The 20859-nt window shown below is 41.9% G+C and overlaps 1 protein-coding gene across 1 annotated transcript; it reads right to left on the bottom strand.

Annotated features, from left to right (window-relative positions):
* Positions 1-322: 322 nt before the first annotated feature.
* Positions 323-17628, bottom strand: LOC114550536 (NXPE family member 3-like). The gene is made up of 5 exons (XM_028571346.1): positions 17527-17628; positions 16904-17359; positions 12015-12310; positions 1472-1542; positions 323-864 (listed from the first exon to the last, which is right to left on the bottom strand). The coding sequence occupies exons 1-5, from the start codon at positions 17626-17628 to the stop codon at positions 323-325; spliced, it is 1467 nt and encodes a 488-aa protein (XP_028427147.1).
* Positions 17629-20859: the final 3231 nt, after the last annotated feature.

The following is a 20859-nucleotide window of genomic DNA, read 5'->3' on the forward strand; positions in this document are numbered from 1 at the left end:
TTATTCGTTTTAACTTAAAGTTAGACGTTAAACCAAGTAATACAAAGTTAAATCAACTTAAAGAACAACATTAACAAAACTAGAACACTGTAGTTACATCAACCTCATTAACTTTAATTAAGTTGAAACAAAGGCAGACTTCAAGTTGAGTGACCTTCGATTTTCAAGGCAGCAGGGGAACTTGCATTTCCAAGTTAAACTAACATGAAATTTATTACAGTATAACATACACACACACACACACACACACACACACACAGACAGACAGACAGACAGACAGACAGACTCTCCCTCCCCACTTTTCTCCCCAACACACACACATCTAGCCGCCCTTTTGAGGACACGTGTAGGACAGGAGAACGTTAATCATATTCTCAATAATGGGAGGTGGTGGATGGACGTTGTGCGGCAGGTGGTGGGCAAGGACCATCTCCCAGGCATCGATCAGATGAACGTTTAGTCCTTTGAACATGGTTTTGAGCACCTTATAACACTGCAGTGAGTGCCAGTCGCTGTTAATTTGCGACAAGTCTCTGGGGGCCCCGGTCCGGATGATGACCACCGTCCCTGGAGCCCTGTCCAGCAGCCGCACCACCGCCCTGCGGATGCTCTGCAGCCGCCGGATGTAGAGCTGCACGGGGTAAGTGCGAAAGTGAGCCCAGATGCCAAAAACTACAACAGTGTCGGTGCCTCCGATTAAGCCATCTATTTCATTGGCAATGTAACGAAGCTTGCTGTTTGAGACATGAGCACTCTGGATAGGAGGACCATGGAAGCGGAATTTCACCAAGATGTTGTTTGCATAGTCCAAGGCCATGAAAGGTCCAATTTGCTTCAGGCTGTGCAGGTCAAACTCCTTAAGACCTAAAAGTATTACAGAGGGAACAGATTCTGCTGCAGTGTGAACAAAATAAAAATGTTGCCATAAATCCCTGTGGATCAGCTACCTGGTAGTGCTGCGTTGAGGAATTCAAAAAACTGCCTGACGGTGGAGTCCCCATGCATGTGGACCACCTTGCCTTTCAGACACTGACTGATAGCAGGTGCTTTGAATTGACGAACTGTGGTGCCACCTAGTGCTTGCCAAACACCCTGGTAGTAATAGCCAGATGGTGCAACCTTGACAATGCTGCTCTCCACCTCTGGTTGACCTGAGAGGAAGATAAAGGATAGGGATGGGGTTATTTAGGCTGGTGGACCGAAGAGAAACGAGAAGTCAGTGCTCAGCGAGGATTTAAAAAATACATTAAGACTTACTAAGTTACTAATATGCCTACTATCACCTTATATTACGGGTTAAAGGACTTATGTCTCGGCCAGATTTGGAAAAACTTGTCCATACTTTTATTTTTATAAAGTGTTAGGTTCTCTACAAAAGTTTTTTCTCTCCCTATTTTACTTTCGTTGTCATAGCAAATTTAGTATTGAATTATTATAATTGGAAGTTAAAGTAGTGAAAATCATGCTTTACCTTCCTTTTTTGGCAAGATGTTGACATTGGCAGGTCCTGAAGCCCGTATGTACACTTTCATGTTGACACGACTGAAGAAAAGCATACATTATACAATATCTCTTACACAAACCACAACATTATCAGCAGAACTACAAGAAAGTTGGACAAAAATCTTGCACTGCATTTTGTGACCCCAGCAATTTTACTATTTTGGTTAGTGTTACAGTAGACAGGCATTTCCCCCTGGAGATGGTGGAGACTGTCAGCGTGTTCGTTTGTTGAGGAGAAAGTAAAAAGTCACTACAACTTCAGATAAAAGAGTTGTTAAGACTTCTCTCCTTCTAAGATTTATTTCCAAGCAATAAGACAAAGGGTACAGGAATACACAGCTGTGGGCAACAGTTTACATTGCAGTTTAAATACTATACTCAGGCGCGTTCTTCTCTACAATGGATCAGTGACCTCTATTACCAAAAATTACACATGTGGACAACTAGGTGGTGCTATAATGACGTCAAATGTGTTTTTGCCTATCCCTCCTACATTACACAGCGCACATTAGAAAACCTTACATCCACGTGTTCATTGAATTAAGCTGAATCACATGATGTAGGCCACGCCCATTTCTGCTAAGAAGTTTTTTCGCAATATCTTGATATCATTGTTCAACATCCCACTATAATGCTCGGTACCAAATTTGGCGAAGATTGGCCATAAGGGGTCGCTATAATCAATGTTTATTTGTTTTGGCCAATAACTCAATGCATTTAAATGGGAAATTTGCAATTGCAATATCTCTGCCACAGTAAATGCTATCAACACAAAACGTGTGATCGGCATTCTGCTCTGAGGCTCTGTACTAAATTTGGTAAAGATTGGCCGTTTGGAGACGCTAAGGGACTGTTCGTTATTTATTTAACAGGCCACCGGAGGAGTTCTGGGACCTTTACTCAAAATAGACCTGACCCTCCCTTCATCAGCAATACATTTTGGACAACCCTCCAACATGATTGGGAGAAAAAAGATGACCCTCCCCAACAATTTATTGTACTGATTTGTGCTTGGCAAAACTGTACAGATTTCTATTGCTTTTTTACAGCCATGACATAGATTGCTAAACGGCTGCATTCTCATCTGACGCATTACACTCCTCTGTTATGGTGTGGGGTAAGGCATGGATACCCGACCCGAGGCCGACGGGTCCCGACGGGCCGGGCCGGGTTCGGACAGATATTTAGAAATTATGGTCGGGGTCGGGTCGGGCTCGGTCATATCAGCGCAATAAGGAATTTGTTGTAAAATGGTGCTGCGGCTCCTTTTAAGAGAGCTCAGTGCGTGTGTGTGTGTGTGTGTGTGTGTGTGTGTGTGTGTGTGTGTGTGTGTGTGTGTGTGTGTGTGTGTGTGTGTGTGTGTGTCTGTGTGTGGCAGAAAAGAGATAGAAAAAGAGGAAGCAGACGTGTTGTAGATGCAACCGGAGCAGAGTTGGTGGTTATTAATGTTATAACGTCGGCCCTGGAGGTAATGAGTCTCCCCTGGTTTTCTGATCACGGTCGGAAACAAAGGATCAGGAGAGGTTAACACATCGAACATTGTAACAGCTTATTAACGTGCGCTTGTTGCCCCTTGTGCGCTGATGCGCTCATCTGCTGACATTTCCGAATGCCTTCCTACAGTTGCTTAATAAAAAAGGGCTTTCCACATAGATAAACGTAGCCTACATGTGTCATTAGTATGAGAGGAAAAAAGATGAGATTTTAACTGTGTCGGGCTCGGGTCGGGCTCGGACATAAATTTCTTAATGCCTGTCGGGCTCGGGCCGGGTTCGGACACGGCTCTGTCGGACGCGGGCCAGGCTCGGACAGAAAAATTCGGCACGATCCGGACTCTAGTGTGGGGGCCATTGCAGTAGATTTACTCACTAACATAGTTGTGGAAACACAATAAGCATGGAAACTAAATGCACACTTCCTGCGTTACTTCAAATACTAAGTTACTCATCTAGTAAACTAGTATTCACATGAAATAAAACAATAAATCATTGAGACCATTCAGCAAAGCACACTGGGTAATTCAACACTGGTTGCTATGGACTCATCACTAGGCTTCCTCAGTCATTGTATATTTTAGCATGGGTAAAAGTGCCGAAGCTGAACGTTATCCAATACTCCATTTTTCAGACGAGCATCAATTTGGGTGCTTGTATGCTACCACTCCTTCCTTCTCAAATCCCTTGAAAAGGCTGTCGTTTGCACAATTTCACAAATAATAACCGGGACCGAAAGGATATACCTCCCATCTCATGCCTTCCAGGCTGCCAGCTGGTGCTCTCCGTGGCGCGAGTTTTAGCTTTTCAAAATAAAAGCTTGCGTCTGGTCAGCTATGTTTTCCTACAGTGTTTTGGATGTTTTTGAGCTAAACAGTACGGCAATCATGCTAATGAATACAATTATTTTTTTCAGCAGACAACAGTTACAACACGATTGAGCTAGCAAAGCAGTTTTATGTTTATATGAATTTATTCAGTTTGGGAAATCCCACGGTCTCTAATCTTGAAATCTTCGGTTCATCACCAGGATTTTTGTACGCCGTCAGGTAGGCGAAAGGATGGTTCCTCAGTGTGTGACATCAACTGTCAAACATGGAGGAGGAAGCATGATGGTCTGGGGCTGTTTTGCTGGATCCAGGGTCAGTGATTTGTACAGAGTGAAAGGCACCCTGAACCAAAATGGCTACCACAGCATTTTGCAGCGCCATGCAGTACCCTCTGGTATGCGCCTAGTTGGTCAGGGGTTCATCCTACAGCAAGATAATGACCCAAAACATAAGTCCAAGTTATGCCAGAACTACCGTAGCAAAAAAGAACAAGATGGTAAGCTTAAAAACAGCACAGTCACCAGACTTAAACCCCATTGAGCTGGTTTGGGATGAACTGGACAGAAAAGTGAAAGCAAAGCAACTAGAGATGTTCCGATACCAGTATCGGTATCGGCTCCGTACTGCCTAAAACGCTGGTATCAGTATCGGGAAGTACTGTTCTATTCTTTCATTTCAGAGTACAATAAGACATTGAACTGCGTTACATCCAAGATTGATGCACTGTGTGTAAGAAATGTTAATAGTTTGTCCTTATATTGTTCAATATGTTTATTTTTGCACCGGATGACTCCAAATATATAGAACTGTAGATGTGATGCTCGTTCGGCATGCCGCTCTGAGGCTTTGTACCAAATTTGGCGAAGATCAGCCATTAGGGGGCGCTGTATCTAACGTAGACCAGTCTTGGCCCTTCTACTCAATCAATGTTAATGGGATGAGTAGACGGCAGAGTACCGCAGACCTAGCCTGGTTCCGCCCTCTGTACGTACTTCCACTCAATTTTCATTTCACTTCAGTACTCTTTCCGCTTAAAAGTTTTTTCGCAATATTGAGCAATGCGCAAAACCAACTTCTTCGAACTCGTCCTAGGCCGTGCAACCAATCTGCACGAAACCTGGTACATAGCATGTCCAGATGGCCCTGACCAAAAGTTACTCTAATTTTGCTACGTTAAAGTATGCGCAATTGACGACCAAACAAATTTTCCTAGCTAGCTACGACACTCCTATCATCTCAGCCAAATTAAATGTTATCAGCAAAGAACTGAAGATCTTTGTTTGACATCCCACTACGATGCTCTGTACCAAATTTGGCAAAGATCAGCCATAAAGGGGCGCTATAATCAATGTTTATTTGTTTTGGCCAATAACTCAATGCATTTAAATGGGAAATTTGAAATTGCAATATCTCTGCCACAGTAAATACAAGCAACACAAAACTTGTTTGGCATGCCGCTCTGAGGCACTGTACCAAATGGTGGGAGGAAGACAGAAGGAAGGAGGGAGGGAGAGAAGGAGGGAGGTATAGAGAAAGAGAGGGAGGGAGGGATGGAGACAGAGAACGAGGGAGGAAGGGAGACAGAGAACGAGGGAGGGAGGGAGAGACAGAAAAGGAGCGAGGGAGACAGAGAAAAGAGAGGGAGGGAGGGATGGAGACAGAGAACGAGGGAGGGAGGAAGGGAGACAGAGAAGGAGGGAGGGAGGGAGACAGAGAAGTAGGGAGACAGACAGAGAAGGAGGGAGGAGGGAGGGAGACAGAGAAGGAAGGAGGGGGACAGAGAAGGAGGGAGGTGGACAGAGAAGGAGACAGTGACAGAAACAGAACGATGGAGAGAGGGAGGGGGAGGGAGGGAGAGACAGAGAAGGAGGGAGGAAGAGACAGAGAAGGAAGGAGAGGGACAGAGAAGGAGGGAGGTGGACAGAGAAGGAGGGAGGGAAGGAGACAGACAGAAACAGAGGGAGGGGGGGATCGAGAGAGGGAGGGGTAGGGAGGGAGAGACAGAGAAGGAGGGAGGGAGGGATAGAGAAAGAGAGGGAGGGATGGAGACGGAGACAAAGAACAAGGGAGGGGGACAGACATACAGACAGAGGGAGGGAGGGAGGTAGACAGAAGTAGGGAGGGAGACAGGGAGAGACGGAGAAGGAGGGAGGAGGAGTGAGACAAAGACAGAGGAGGGAGGGAGACACAGGCAGATAAGGAGGGAGACAGACTGACAGACAGAAGTGGAACTCAAAGGATATAGACTAATGTTCACAATAATGCCTGTACAGAAATAAAGAAGGAACTTCAGAGGTAAAATAATCATTAAACAGAATTTTTTTTACCTGTTTAAGATACTACCTACCGCTCCCTCCTCTACTGCCTCACTGTGCAAATCACCATAGCAACAAGTTCTGACACATACACCTCCTACAGAGACAGTATATAATGGACCAATAGACCCCGTTGCTCTGGACGGAGACCAGTGAAGGCTATTAGAGGCACTTTTCCAGTGATGGCCAGCTTTACTGCGCAGCCTCCAACTGAGAGAATGTGACGGTTAAAGTTGTAAGTCTTCTGGTGGCTGCGCTAAGAGAAATCTCAATCATTCCCAATCTTACAGATACGGAGAGTGTAGGTATATGTAAGGAGATAACATGGGTACAGGCTAATTATTGCTAACTAACATGCTAGTTAACATTAGTAATTAAACCTAAACCGAAACAGAAATCAACAGGAGCGGGCGGGAGCGGGAGATTAAATTAAGAAATGACGCTGCGGTGAGTGCGCCCAAAGATTGCGAGGCATTTCGTTTTAGAAAAGAGAACCACTTGTGCCACCGTGACCCGCGGCAGCGGGAGTCTCGATAAATTGTCACTACTGTTAGGTTGTAAAAAGTTAAACCATTGGTGATGTCTGATAAAAATGTACTTTTAGTTGAATGAACACTGTAGCTGGAGGAAGCACTGAATCATGCATCACACCACACCTAATCAGCATTTGACTACCACACCCCAAACCCAAGCTTCTAAAGAATTAATCAGGTCATATCAGTCATTTAGCATACAGGAGAAAGCTCCTTGTCTCCACACATGGAGATCTATTGTATCTGTTTTTGGGGAGCCACCCCCTGTTGGGCCAGACTTGTTTAGAACAAAGAAAATGTGTATCTCTGTAAACTTGAATATAATCAGCACTACCAAAATAAATGACCTTTGTCTGTGACCTGTAGCAAACTGGAAATCAGAGGTGTGTCCTTAACCTGAGGGACATATAATTCGGATCCTGAGAGAGATTCGGGGCTTCAATCTGTGAACCCGAGAGGGGAAGCATTTTGAAGACCTGACAACCTTTTGCTTAACTTTCAATTCGACCCCAGCCTCTCCTTCCTCCTCAGAAATCTAAGTGACACGTCTTTTAGAGATTATTGAACACTACCTAATCCTAACTCCCCCAGTAGTGAGAGACCAACGGCTCTGCAGCGCTGCATTCGCACAACAACATCAGCACAGCAGAGGAGCTGCTCTCGCTCCCTCAGGCCACCGCTGCAGCTGTACACAAACACACACACACACACATACACACAGAGTCTGACGACTTTAGACAACATAGGGAACGAAACGGGAGCGAAACGGGAGCGACAATTGATTTGGTGTCACCCTCTAGCACCAAGTAGTAGGCACAGTGTTAAACTTTTTTTTAGTTCTTTCTTGCCCTTTGGTTACCTTATTTTTTGTGTGTAGGTTGTGTTCATTTAGTTTGATTTGCATTAATTGTACTACCCCTTTTATTGTTGGATTTTTGTGAGTTTTTTTTGCTTAATTGGTTTATGTTTCTGATTATTTTTGTATTTAGTTTATTTCTTTCAGAGCAGGGTGCCATCTTGTTTGGCGGCTAGGCATCCGTGGTGAGTTTTTGCATGGGAGTAATTGCACCATTATGCTGTGGGATTTGCTGTGTTGCACCTAAGGTGAGTAGCAGGGGCACCCCTGAACACTCCTCAGTATAGAGTGCCTCTCTACAAGTGGCCTCTACTTGTTTTTTTGCGCTTATTTCTTATATTAAACATGTTTTAGCAATTCTATTAAGGCTGTTATTTTAACATTAATTGTAATAAAGAATACTTTTATACACCCACCATTTTAGGAAGTTGTTTATTAACCTTATTCTATTCTTCAAGCCCCTGACCATTTAGATTTTTGTTAGTAGAAATTAAAACATTTGGAATACTTTGTAGGGATGCACCGAAATGAAAATTCTTGGCCAGAAACAGAAAACCGAAAAAGAGGAAACCAAGACCGAAAACCGAAACACCGAAAGAAATTATGCCAATTATTAGTACCATTGCATTTATGGCTATGACTGTGTACTAACTTTACTAAAATCAAGGCATTGCAATTGTATAAAATAATATTAAAGTTTAATTTAAAAAATATCTAGCAGAAATATGGCTACAATCTGATAGTCACATACAGTATATAGTAGCCTAAGAACAGAATAGCTTACCTATTATTATTATTATTATTATTATTATTTGAGGCACTTTCTTGCAGGATTTCACTGAACATATCAGACAACGAGGGTGCATGCCCCTCATCTGGTGCAGAGAGACGAGTCATTTTTTTCTGCGCTCTGATCTCCTCCTGCGCTGGGCGCTGCTCCGTGCGCGCTCCGTCTCCACGCGGGTTTTCCGCATACATCGCGGCCTGGATCATTTCTCGTGCGCCCTGCTTTATTTTTGCATCCAAGTAATGGTCTTTATAACGCGCATCAAGTACAGTCGCGATGAAGTGCAGAGGATCTGAATAGATCTCACTGAAACGTGTGCTGACAGACTCTAAGAGCGTACTTTTCATCGTTTTCATTCCGTGGTCCGTCTCAACCTCTTTGCTTAGGAGACGCTTTGCAGGTGGAACGGGTACTGACACACGTGCAGGTCGCGGTTTCTGTTTGCGTCATCACAACATTTTCGGCCGTATTGTTTCGGTGATAAAAGTATTTCACTGAAAATTTTCGGTGGCCAAATATTCGGTGCATCCCTAATACTTTGAAACTGACCTCTTCCTCATCTGTAACTAATCTTTGTTCCTTTCTCCAGTTTCTCCAATTTATCAATGTTCACATAGTATTTCCTAGGTTGCAATTCCTTAGGTGGCATTGTCAGTTCTTTCATTCAAATGTCCCCCTTATTGGTGACCCTTGCCACATACAGAAGATCTACAATGATTGCACTGGAAACCAAAATTCACCGGTTATAAGTACATGTGGAAGTGAATGGACCATGTGAGAATGACACCACTTTACCATGGACCCAAAACAGTGGACAAAGAATGCTAACACATTGCTAATTAGCACCAACAAGACTACAAAGAAACAGGAGGCTTGTGTACATTGCAATAAATCACCAAGTGGTAGTCCTTCCTGAACTCTCCTTGTGCATTTTCCTCAGAAATGGGGGGATGAGTAACCTGCAGGGCACAGCGCCCTGAGATTTGTGATATGACTGGCCAGCCTACATTATCATCCAGGCAGAGGGCCTCTTCAACCCCTGTACTTAGCAGGACAGAGCTGTGAAAGTGAGAACTGGCAACAGCAAAACTCCCCAACAACCAAGTGTGCAACTGGATAACAGATTTGCTCCACTACAGGACCCTTGATCTCCGTCTGATGACCTGGATTACATCTCATCGTCACACAGCAGGGTAAGGACTGCGAGTATTTCAAAAAGTAAAAAGCTACAGGGAAAGCTAAAGTGTTCAGTTAGAACATCAAAATACTCTGCTTTCCCAAGGACATGGTCTCTGACTCTGCAAAAAGATTCCTGAATCCTGAAGAAAATAGTTCTGTTTATTTATAAAGCACAGAATAATTTAGGGCCAAAATAGATTACTGATCTACTGCTACATTATGAACCATATAGACATATGAAGGTAAAGGTGCAGAATGCAACAGCTTGTAGAATACGATGTGAGAACAAAAGTTGTTAAAATTTGCACTTATTATTTGCAAAAATATTCACACACCAGTATTCTAAATTTAAAGTCACAGAAAAAATATTCACAAATGTGTAGATCGATATTTATATCAACAGCTGCAAACTTGTAATGCAACATTTACTTGTGTCATTTTTTTTTTCTTACTCTGGTTCATTTTCCATCACAACCACAACTCTGTGATTACAACCTCTCGAATCTGTCACTGCAACTTCACATATGTGCTCTCTCGCATCTTGAAGTGGCGAATCTGCACACTTTAACTTTTGCAACACTTCTTGCAATACATTTCGCGCAAAACTAATTTGTACCTGTGGACTGTGAACAGAACCGGGAAAGCAGGGTTTCGCCAGATGAGGGACAACTCTGTCCAGCTTATTTATGTAGCATGGACGCTTGGGGGTATGCAAGCTAGTGTTAGCTAACTGGCAATCCAGCCCACTTCTAAATACATACTATTATTTATCTAAACACTTTTTATGTTTGAATGTAAAGAATGTAATGCGTGTGTGCGTGTGGAGAAAAGTCCTTTTTAGTTTTGTGGTTTTTGACAACGATATTGAATGTTGATATCACCACAGTCAGCGTTTATAATGACAGCGGTATTGTCTCATCTCGTATTATCGTTAACGAATGTAACACTTGTGACTTGGCGGTTAACGTTGAAGTATGGAATCGATTTGCGGGGGTATTCTGGCGACGGTAATGTTATTAGTGTTATAAGTTAGCAGTAGACCTAATTAACCGGACCCAGGGTGAGTCTGATGAAAACTGCTGTGTCTGCTAGGTCAGCTCCAAGTCTGTATTGTACAGCGCTGTGGAGGAATAAGCTCCAAGATTAGATTATGTTCTGCCTCTTTTTAGAAGTGGTGAATGCACAGCTCACAGCAACTTAATACGGCTGGCTTTTTTAATAATGTCTGGCTTTTGTTTGATATTTAGTGTTGGCAAATAGCTTTTTATTGAGTTTCCTCTTGGCGAAATAATAGACACGGAAAAGCCAGAGTTACGTAGCGCCTTTTTTCCCAACCTTATTCAACACAGCAGTTGCGATGTTCCTGTCAGCTATCCGCTAGTGCTCCAGGAACGTGAAGAAAAGTTTGCTATCCAGCAATCACGTTACATTAGAAGCTGCATAAAGTGAACCGCAGCCCAAGCAGGTAAACATCCCCCACCCCCGCTGCTGTCCAGAGCGTGTCAAGAGCCTGCTGTTTGTTGTTTGAACTCCAAATACATTTTCAACACGCAGTAGATGAACTTGGGCTCTTCAGCATGTTGTGTTGCCGGCAATCGTGCACATTTATCTGTCTGTTCTGCGCACTGAAGCATCTTCCCTAGCAGGCTGAGCCTTCTGCCGGGCCACATATGTACCTGGATGTGTGCTGGCTACACAAAAAGAATGACCCACTGAATCGCTAGATCAGCCGCAGCTGCGCCTGATTGACCAGCTCTTATAGTGAGAGAAGGTTGTGGAAAAAATAAACTGGGAACCAAGCAATTGGTCCGTTCCAAACAGGCACTGCACTAGTAACTCCAAATATATAGTTTAGTATACTTTATGAGACTTAAGTCACTTAATTGGCTCTCTTTTCTTGATGTTTTCAAGTGGTGACCTACAAGAGGTGACTTAATACACAAGCACCACGGAGAGAGGGCGTGCAGAGTCCCTAAAGGAGGGGTCGCTCCCAACGGCGAGGACACCAGAGCAAGCAGACCTGGCTCCGGAACGTGAATTAAAACAGCGACATGGTGAGTCAGTTTAACACAGCACAACCCCTCTTAGGTAGGAAAGTATACACTCATCCAGGCAAGCACAGGTCTCATTCTTATGCTAAATGCAAACACAGCTAGGCTAGCTGTGTGTTCTTTGTGGTACGAGCCCAGGTTAGGTTAGCCATGTAACGGTCCACATTGCTATAAGAATGTGGTCACATGTGGCCCAGACCACCTCCGAATGTGGTCTTAGTAGGTCTGAGGCATTGTTAATGCATCCTGTGGACATTACACCTTGTCTTGTACTTAGAGCTGTCCACTTGTGATCCAATCACAAATTAGATTTTAATACCAGGTCAAAACGGGACGGTAATGTTATTTATCTTTAGATTCAATCTTAACTGCCTGTAGTTACAAACTTTTGAAACTTCCCACCAAGGAGATGTATGTATTTATTAGAAGTCACTCAAAATGCCACTCATGTCTCTCTGCTCCCTCACCTTTGAAAGAGCTTCTGCTCGTTGGCCCTGAGGTTTCCTTTGTAGTGTGCCATTGCCTGGTTGATCCTGGCGTCACAGCTCAGTTTCTTCGGCTTGTAGCAGAACCAAGGCTCGCCTGTACGGAGGTCAGTGTGGTTGCACAGCGGCTGCTGGGTTGGACGTAGGCAGACATTACAGATGGTAGTTTCAGAGATTGAGCCTGAGCGGAAGAGGCTCTTGAAGCCAATCCTGTCAGGTTCTTCACTGTTGAGCCTCTTCAGCACTGTGATAGCCTCACTAGGGTGAGCCAGCGTCACCTACATAGAGAAGATAGTTAGAGAACCAGAGTTAAAAACACATGTAAAAGATGTGTTAAAAGTGCATGTAAAAAGCACATCTCCTCAACAATTTAGCCCTTTTACTTTCCAACTTGAGCTTTGCAAAGGCGATAGAAGATTGAGAGATTTGTGAGGACATATTTGAAACTTGTGAACCCTCAGATTTGAAATACTGCCGTGAGGTGTAATCTTTAAGTTACCACACAGAGACACACCCACCAAACAAGAGAGAACCTATCTCAAAGCAGTTTCAAACCATTATGGAGAAACATGTCTTTCAACCAGGAAACTGAGAGCCAGCCATTTCCCATCATGCCCTGGGTCTTGCAGTCGATGGAAATCAATTGCGGCGCCTGGCTCTAAAAGAAGCGCCCGCCTTGATCTAATGAGGTTATCGTTGCCAACGTGTGCATGACGTCAGAGCAAGTCGGGATCAAGTCAGACACAATTCTAACCTCCCGAATAAATTGAAATTATGACATTATACAAAGCACAGTATTTATCTCAATAACAAATGTGTTTTTCAAGATTTGTGGCTGTGGATAATAAATGTTAAAATGTTAAATGTATTATACATTTCTTCTGGGAGTGTCGGTAGACTTTGGAGTTCTGGAAAGAAAATTAACTATTTCAGGTAATTAAATTAGAAGTATAATTCTATATTATTATAACAAACAAAACAAAAAAATCTAGCTTTTAATCACTTTAGAATTGAATTTCAGAATTATTTTGAGTCTATCCAAATTATTAATAAGAAAAGTGTTTTTACAGCTGATGTACTAAAAGATTTTTTTCAAGAATTTTGATTGCATATCCTACCTTTCAATTAGGCCTAAATATCTTTTACTGTATATTTTATAACATTTTTAATTTTATTTTCTTACTGTGTATTTAAGTCCCTTTCTTAAATTTACTTAGGTTGTGTCATCATTATGTTTGCATATTGTTCTTTGTCTACGTACAAAAACACAGTTTCGTCGATCGGCACTCACAGGTAGCAGGTTTTTTGATGAAATAAAGGTTTCAGACAGCGTCTTTTTTTTTATCCTTTTTTGTCCTTTAGAATGCATGGTGCTGAAACAGTCTTGTATCAAATTGAAACTCGTGAAACAATGCACATATAAATGCAAAGTGATTTGTGACTGTTAACGTGATGCACAAATGAATGCGGAATGATTTATATCTGTCAATCATTGTTGTATACGTGCCACTAATTTTAATTCTTTGGCATTACTGCCATCTACTGGAGAGCTCTGGATTGTCACTTAAGACACAAGTTGTTTGGATCACAGGGCGCGGAAAAACAGTCTCAAAAGGATCCACACAAATAGGAGGTTTTCAAATATATTTCCATAGAAAAATACTGAGTTAATTTACAAACGATGAAGTAAGAGTTACAAATTAGAGGAATGTACAGAGAAGTTAAAGAAAAATCATCAGTGAACCTCCTTTTTATAACTGCCAATAAGAGGTGGTTTGAAATCAATATTTCCAGTCATAAAATGTGTTAAAAATCCTGTATGGAAGTAAATCTATTTCATTGGATATTGAAATTAAAAAAATATTTATGCATTGAAAAGCCAACAAATATTTTTTCTGCTATTTCATCACTAAATTCACTTTGCACAATATGGGCATTTTTACAAAAGTGTATGGCGAATTGCACATTTGCTCCGATGTTGTCGGACTTGAGAAGCTCCAGTCTGACGTGACCGCCAGCTGATGGCGGCCGGGATCGCTCGCTCGCTTGCCGGCCAACCAGTGATGCTCTTAAACCCCACTCTCAGCTGGAAGTGTCTCAATCGACTCATGGACAAGTTTGTTTCTAGAGGTCGACCGATATGGGTTTTCTCAGGCCGATGCCGATCTTTTGAAATCAGGGTCGGCCGATGGCCGATATATGCTGCCGATTATTTTTGGCCGATATTTGCTTGTTTTTAACCTCTATTTGAAAAATAAAATTTAACACTAATAAGTACTTAAGATACACAAACTTTCTCAACAAAAACATTTATTGAACACTTGAACACCAGTCTGCACTTGTATACTTACATTAAACATGTATAATGTAAAAACATATATTGTATAAATAAACAAAACTGGTAAGAAGAAAGAAAGAAAATAAACTTAACTTTGTCAAATAAACTTTTCAATGAAAAGATAAAGTGTAGTGCACTTAGCAGCATTTATCAAACATCTGAGAACAATAAAATAAATTAACCATTTTAACAATAGTAGTGCTGACACACAGTAGCAACCAGCAGCATTTCTTTGTTTTGGTGTTGGCTGGGTGAAGCGCTGCCATAAGGGGCTGGTTTTCTTTTCAGCCATCAGACTTAATGACTAAAAAAGGGGGAAAATACAAGGTTAAGTTAGTATTTTTGTATAGTATCTTCTTCAAGTCATTTTATAGATAGGTATAGATATAAAATCTAACATTTGTTTTATAAATCAGCTAATAATTCAGTGCATTGTAAGTGATACAAGGCTAAAAACGTTTCTATCATCTTCCCAAAAACTGTCCTGAAACATGTATTTTTGGTTTGTTTTGTTTGTTGACAGACAAAGCCAAATGGACAAAACCTAATTATCGCAAAAGGGGGGAAAACAACTTTAGGCCATATGGTCAAAATTAAATGATTTAGTAATAATGTAATAACTATAACTTATAACAATAATGTATTTCACTAGTAAATTGCTGTTGAACGACAAAAACAACCACCATGGCAAAAGGGTATTTTACAACTTTAAATGCAACGCGACGCACCGTCTGTGTTGTTCTTCAGACAAGTAGACAACGGCAGCTGCACACTGCTTAACATGCTGCTGTTGGATCATATACAGTGAAATAAATCTCACTTTACACCGTTTAGCTGTCAGCATTTTAATTGTGTTTAATCCATCTGCTAGCTAACGGTAGGCTAACATTAGCTGCTGACAAGTGTAATGTTAACTAGCGTCACATGCTGCGATGTTTCTGTTATTCTAAGATTCGTTTTCGAGCATCAGACAGCAACACAGGCATATCAGTGGCGCCGAAATGACTCACAGAAATCCGCGCTGCTATTCGGTCTGGTAGATACGGGTCGTTAAGGCACAGGTGCCGTATTAGCAGCGGGTCTACTCTGTACCAACCCTAGCAACGACGCTAGCAAAGCAAAGCCAGTCTTTCACTAGCCTATGGTGCGGTGGTCTCTTTTAACTACAACTTCTTTCTCTGCATTGAGTTGACAACCCTCTCAAATATAGACACACAAACAGAACAAATAATAAAAGTCTCAGATCCACTGTCTGTGATTGCAAAATTCTAGCTTAATTATTGTGACATGACAGCATGACATGACAGCTATTAATATCCAAAGTAGCCGAACGTCATGTCGCCTATTCATGTTTTTTTCTCGAAGTTGGCAGTAACATGTCATACGTTTTTCATTAAATATATAGGACTTTAAGAATTTAATCCTTACCGTTTTCTCCGAAGAACAGCTCCTTCCTTAGGCACCGGGTGAGGTCTGCTCACTCTGCTGGTAACTGACTCTAGGGGCAGTGTGCGTCGAACACGTGTTCCACAACAACAACAACACCAGGCTGCCCGCAGATGCGCCTGCCTATTAATCGGCTTGATATTGACCGATGCCGATTATGTAAAAAATGCCAAAAAATCGGCCGATTAATCGGCCTACCGATTAATCGGTCGACCTCTATTTGTTTCCTCAATCGTTTGATTAAATAACAAAACACAATTATCCATTATAAGATAAACGGCAGAATATATTAGTTGAATTTTAAACATTGCATTTTGCATCTGGATTTGTTATCTTGAATTTATGAACTTAGAAAAATAAAGGTGAAAATTTGATGTTGAAAATTTGAGTAAAATTCAGAGGCAAAAAAATTCAGATACTAATTTCATTGCATAAATATTCAGTGCTAGAAATTCAATGGCTTTTTAATATAAAAATCCAATGAAACAGATTTACTTCCATAGCTCTGCATTTATTTGTGCATTGTTTAATGAATTCAAGTCACAAATTAGAGGCGAAGATACAACACAGATTTACAGATACAAATCACTTTGCATTTATTTGCGCATTGTGTGTCACGAGTTTCTACTTGATATGAGACTGTTTTAGCACCATATGGGAGCTATTGGAGTAGTACAGCATGACCACACCCACTCTGAACACCTACACAGGTGATTTCAGTTAATCTGGCTGATTAGTCCTGGGCTCACTTTGAAGGTGGACCGCAGCTCAGATGAAAACTTATTAGGTTAAAAATCTTTTTTAGCAATAAGAATGATAAAGCTGTCATTAGTCCTGTCCTAACAGGTGCAACAAAGCTAACAGGAGACTCTTCAGCCTGAAATGAAAAGGTCCCATTGTTTCTGGAATTGTAATGATAAATCTGCAACCGGTAAATTGCACGTCCCGTGCGAGAAATAGTGTAATAGACATAGCAACAGTAACTAAGGGGGCTAAGTGAACAATCAATTAGCAGATAGATAAAAAAAAAAAAAAAAAAAATAACCTACAGTACAACCATATTTAACATGTTAGTCTGCAGCATTACCTCAACCTGCGCGTCTCCTTCCCAGAGTAAAGAGAATACAGCAGAGTAGCTGCCATTCAGATGATCCACCACCTGTCCAGCCACACCTGCACCAAGCTTCTGGTTGTGCAGCCGGGCGAGTAACAAGTCTCCCCCAGACTTCTTGGGACGGCCCTGGAAATCAGACATATTGATCCTAACCTCCAGCTGATCCCCTACGTGCCACTGTCCTCCCCCCCTCCCTGGGAGAATGGTGAAGGTGCTGTGAGCTGGGTCACTGGTCTGCTCCAGGATAAGAGGAGTTGGCAATAGTGGAGTTTCAGGCCAAGCAATGGAGTCCAGTAGGAGGCGTTCCTCCACAGCGTCCTCAGGGGACAGTGGCTGGAAGGTGCAGAAGCCCCGATGCACGTCAGGGTCAGTGGAAACTCTCGGGGCCATGATGGTGGAGTTCACCTCATGCTGAAACTGGCTGGGGGTCTACGGAGAGATGGTGACAAATGCACTAAAAGCTAATTAACTAAACAAAGCAAAAATACATACACATTGAACACACATTTGAAAACAATACAGAGAAAATGGACTAAAATTAAACATTTCAAATAGGATCAACCCTTCAAGTGATTCTACTAAAACCAAGTTCTCACCTCCAGGACCTCCATGTTACGTAGCACAAGGATTAAAACAGCCACAGCCAGACAGAGGAAGATGGCGCTGTACTTCTTACTTATACAAGCTCTGGCGTTCATGATAGTCTTCATCTATGGCTGCAGCTTAGCACCATGAGCACTTCCTCCAGTACTGGATAAAAAAAATGAATACAAAAACAATGGGGTAACTGACACCATGTTATACTAAAGGATATTACCCAGACATTACTTATGTTAATAAATCCAGCCCTTTGTTTGCCTATTTGGTACACCCAAAGGGAAACGTTTTTATAATATAACTGTAAGGCCAAAATGCATGTATGAGGCTTTCCATGTTTACTGTGCAACAAACTGGACAAACTACAGCTACTGTTTTGTGCTTGACAGAGACGTTTTTACACTAAAGGCCTTTAGTGTAAAAACAGATTCCTCCACCTTCTGATTTGCTGGAGAGAGCCGTGTCACCGAGCTATGTCTCTCTCAAGCACGAAACGGCAGATGTAGAGAAATCTTTTTCCTCAACACCCACAGTACAAGCAACGTCTGTGGACGTACAAAACAGGTTGATTTCCCATCCGTCCATCTAGGTCATGATCTGAATGTCCGTTGACCTCCAGAATTAGTCAATAAATGACGTGAGAAAAAATGTCCAATCAGGCCACAATCTAAATGTCGACTGACATCCCCCAACAAATCAAGAAAAGACGTTCACGATGGCTATACAACCAGAAGTAGTTAATAAATGGTAAAATGGCAGTGGTGAAGAGACAGCATGGCTAAGTGTATCCATGTACGTATCCCTCATTCCTGTCAGTATCACGATTGTGTATTGCATTCAACCTTCTCTACATAATTTAAAGATCCAATATGTAATATTAATATTTTAATAAACAGTTTTGGTCGTACAGTGTGTGGTGCGCAGCACACGGCAAAATCAACACATCACACACAAACCGATTTGACTCCCGAGCATTCCCAGGTCAGACGGGAAATCTTGCAAAATCCCTCGAGATCAAACATGACTTCAGAGTAAACAATCATTGCGGACGAAGAGGATGCAGTGGCGATAGTTTGTAGTTTATTAACCGAAAAAAAACGTTATCAAAAGAAAAGGCGATGGTCAAAGAAGACAACGCGAACATGGACTATACTGCTACATCATGATATGGAAGTGATTAGTTTTTTTCTCATAGAAATGTTGTTACGTATTACACAGATTAATTACCGTTGAAATAAACGTTCATATATTCGTTTCCATGTACTCTGGTGGACTGCAGTTGTGGATATAGTTATGCCCATCGACTTTATTTATTTTACACAGGCTGCGTGCTCGTTTGTCCCCGGGGGACACCACACACAAGGAGAAATTGGGCCAAATAAATCCAACATGTTGGATATCCCCGATTTGAGATTGGAGCGGTCCCGACGTCCTTCCGAGCAGACGAGAGTAGTCTTAACACACCACACATGGCAGGAATATCTGATCAGATTATTTTACGATAATCGGAGCATCTTTAGGATTGTCGGGAGGGGTGAATCAGGGCTGAAATCGGCCTAATTATCCTGCCGTCTGAACCAGGCTTAACGCCGCCATGCTAACCCTGCTAACTGCTAACATTACTGGAGGACCAGGCAAGCAGCCCATGGCTATTTACAATGTGTAGTTCAGCGGCCGGAGCCGACAACGGTGAGTTATTTTAAGCCACGAGAGGAAGAGAGGACTGTGAGTTTGCAGTGTGTTTAGTGATTGTTGCCGTAATTCTAAGCCAATGAAGTGTGTTCAGCCGGCAAAGTAGTGGTATTTTTAGCGGTTATTGTAATTCTAAGCCGAGGAAGTGTGCCTGTCTGGCGTGTGGAGAGGACGGCGAGTTTGTGGGGTTTTTGGCGGTTCCTACTGTAATTCTAAGCCGAGGAAGTGTGCCTGTCTGGCGTGTGGAGAGGACGGCGAGTTTGTGGGGTTTTTGGCGGTTCCTACTGTAATACTAAGCCGAGGAAGTGTGCCTGACTGGCGTGTGGAGAGGACAGTGAGGTTGTTTTAGCGGTTCATACTGTAATTCTAAGCCTAAAAAGTGTGTCTGTCAGTTGGGTACAGAGCTCCGCGTGAGCACGGGCTCGTATGACTGTAAATATAGGCAGCATCTAACGTTAGCTACTCTGCTGTGCTGTGAAGTAATGTCTGACTTGCCACATGATTTTTGGGAACTGGGAATATGGCTAGGGGACAAAGGCAGACTGTGACACGCAATTCAGTATACAGGTAAACAACCTTTTCTGAACACCCTCCCACCCCTGTCCCACCCCCTAATAGAAAGAACACTCAAATGTACAGTATTACAAGGCATTCAGCTGGTTTTGTAAATTCTTTTGGAACATCAACGATTTTTTTTTTATATTAAACATTATCTTTTCAACCGGCACATAGGACGAAAGTTCTCTAAGCCATACAACATGACTGGGTGGTTCTTCTGATTTCCAGTGTGTAGCTATACATTTCTTCGCTGCTATAGAGCCATTTTAACAAAATGTAAATTCTTCCTTTGATCAAGTTGGAGGGCCAATTCATCCCCCAGTAATATGAATCTCGGGTCATATAGAAGTTTAACCTTAATAATCTTGTCAATAGTTTGTATTATATTTCTCCAATAATTTTCAAGTTCCGAACAAGTCCAAAACATATGCAATACAGTACCCACCTCTGTTTTACATCTAGGACAACAATCTGAATATGACTCACTTATCTTGTGTAATCTTTCCGGTGTATAATATACCCTATGTATAATATTAAATTGTATTAATCTGTCTACTGTTATATGAAAATGTTAAAGCACACTTTTACAGAGACATTCCCAGGTATCTTGATCAAAAGTACATTCTAGATCTTTTTCCCATTTAAGTCTAGAAGATGATACATCTTCCCCATATAAGTCACTGAAGTTAGTATACATATAAGACACAAAACTTTTGGACCCTTTTTTCTCTCTTAAAATATTTTCTAATACGAGTGAGGACAGAGGCCTCAGATGACCTCCTTGTAATGTGGTTATGTAATGTCTCACCTGGAAGTATTTAAAAAAATGTTTTACAGGAAGAGAGAACTTTGCTCTCAGTTGTTCAAATGTCATAAGTGTGTCCTCCTCATATAGATCTCCAAACACGTGAATGCCCTTTTTGTACCAATATTGTGTTACCCCATCTCTTAGAATCTCTGGAAGAGCCGGGTTGCAGTGAAATGGAGTATTGTTGTAGATTTGTAAAAGCCAATTCAATTTTTTTTTTAATCTCAAACCCCAATTTACAAGTGTGTCTAATAAATGGGTTATCAACCTCCTT

The sequence above is a fragment of the Perca flavescens genome, chromosome 23 (genome assembly GCF_004354835.1).
Source record: "Perca flavescens isolate YP-PL-M2 chromosome 23, PFLA_1.0, whole genome shotgun sequence".
Taxonomy (NCBI): domain Eukaryota; kingdom Metazoa; phylum Chordata; class Actinopteri; order Perciformes; family Percidae; genus Perca; species Perca flavescens.

Bases quoted from the DNA above. Each gene is read 5' to 3' on its own strand.
- LOC114550536 (XM_028571346.1), bottom strand. From the start codon at position 17,628: ATGAACGCCAGAGCTTGTATAAGTAAGAAGTACAGCGCCATCTTCCTC. The intron at 12,311-16,903 runs GTAATGCTGCAG...TTCTCTATGTAG, and splicing joins AAGGAGACGCGCAGGTTGAG to GTGACGCTGGCTCACCCTAG. The intron at 1,543-12,014 runs GTGAGGGAGCAG...GCTTTTCTTCAG, and splicing joins GAGCAGAAGCTCTTTCAAAG to TCGTGTCAACATGAAAGTGT.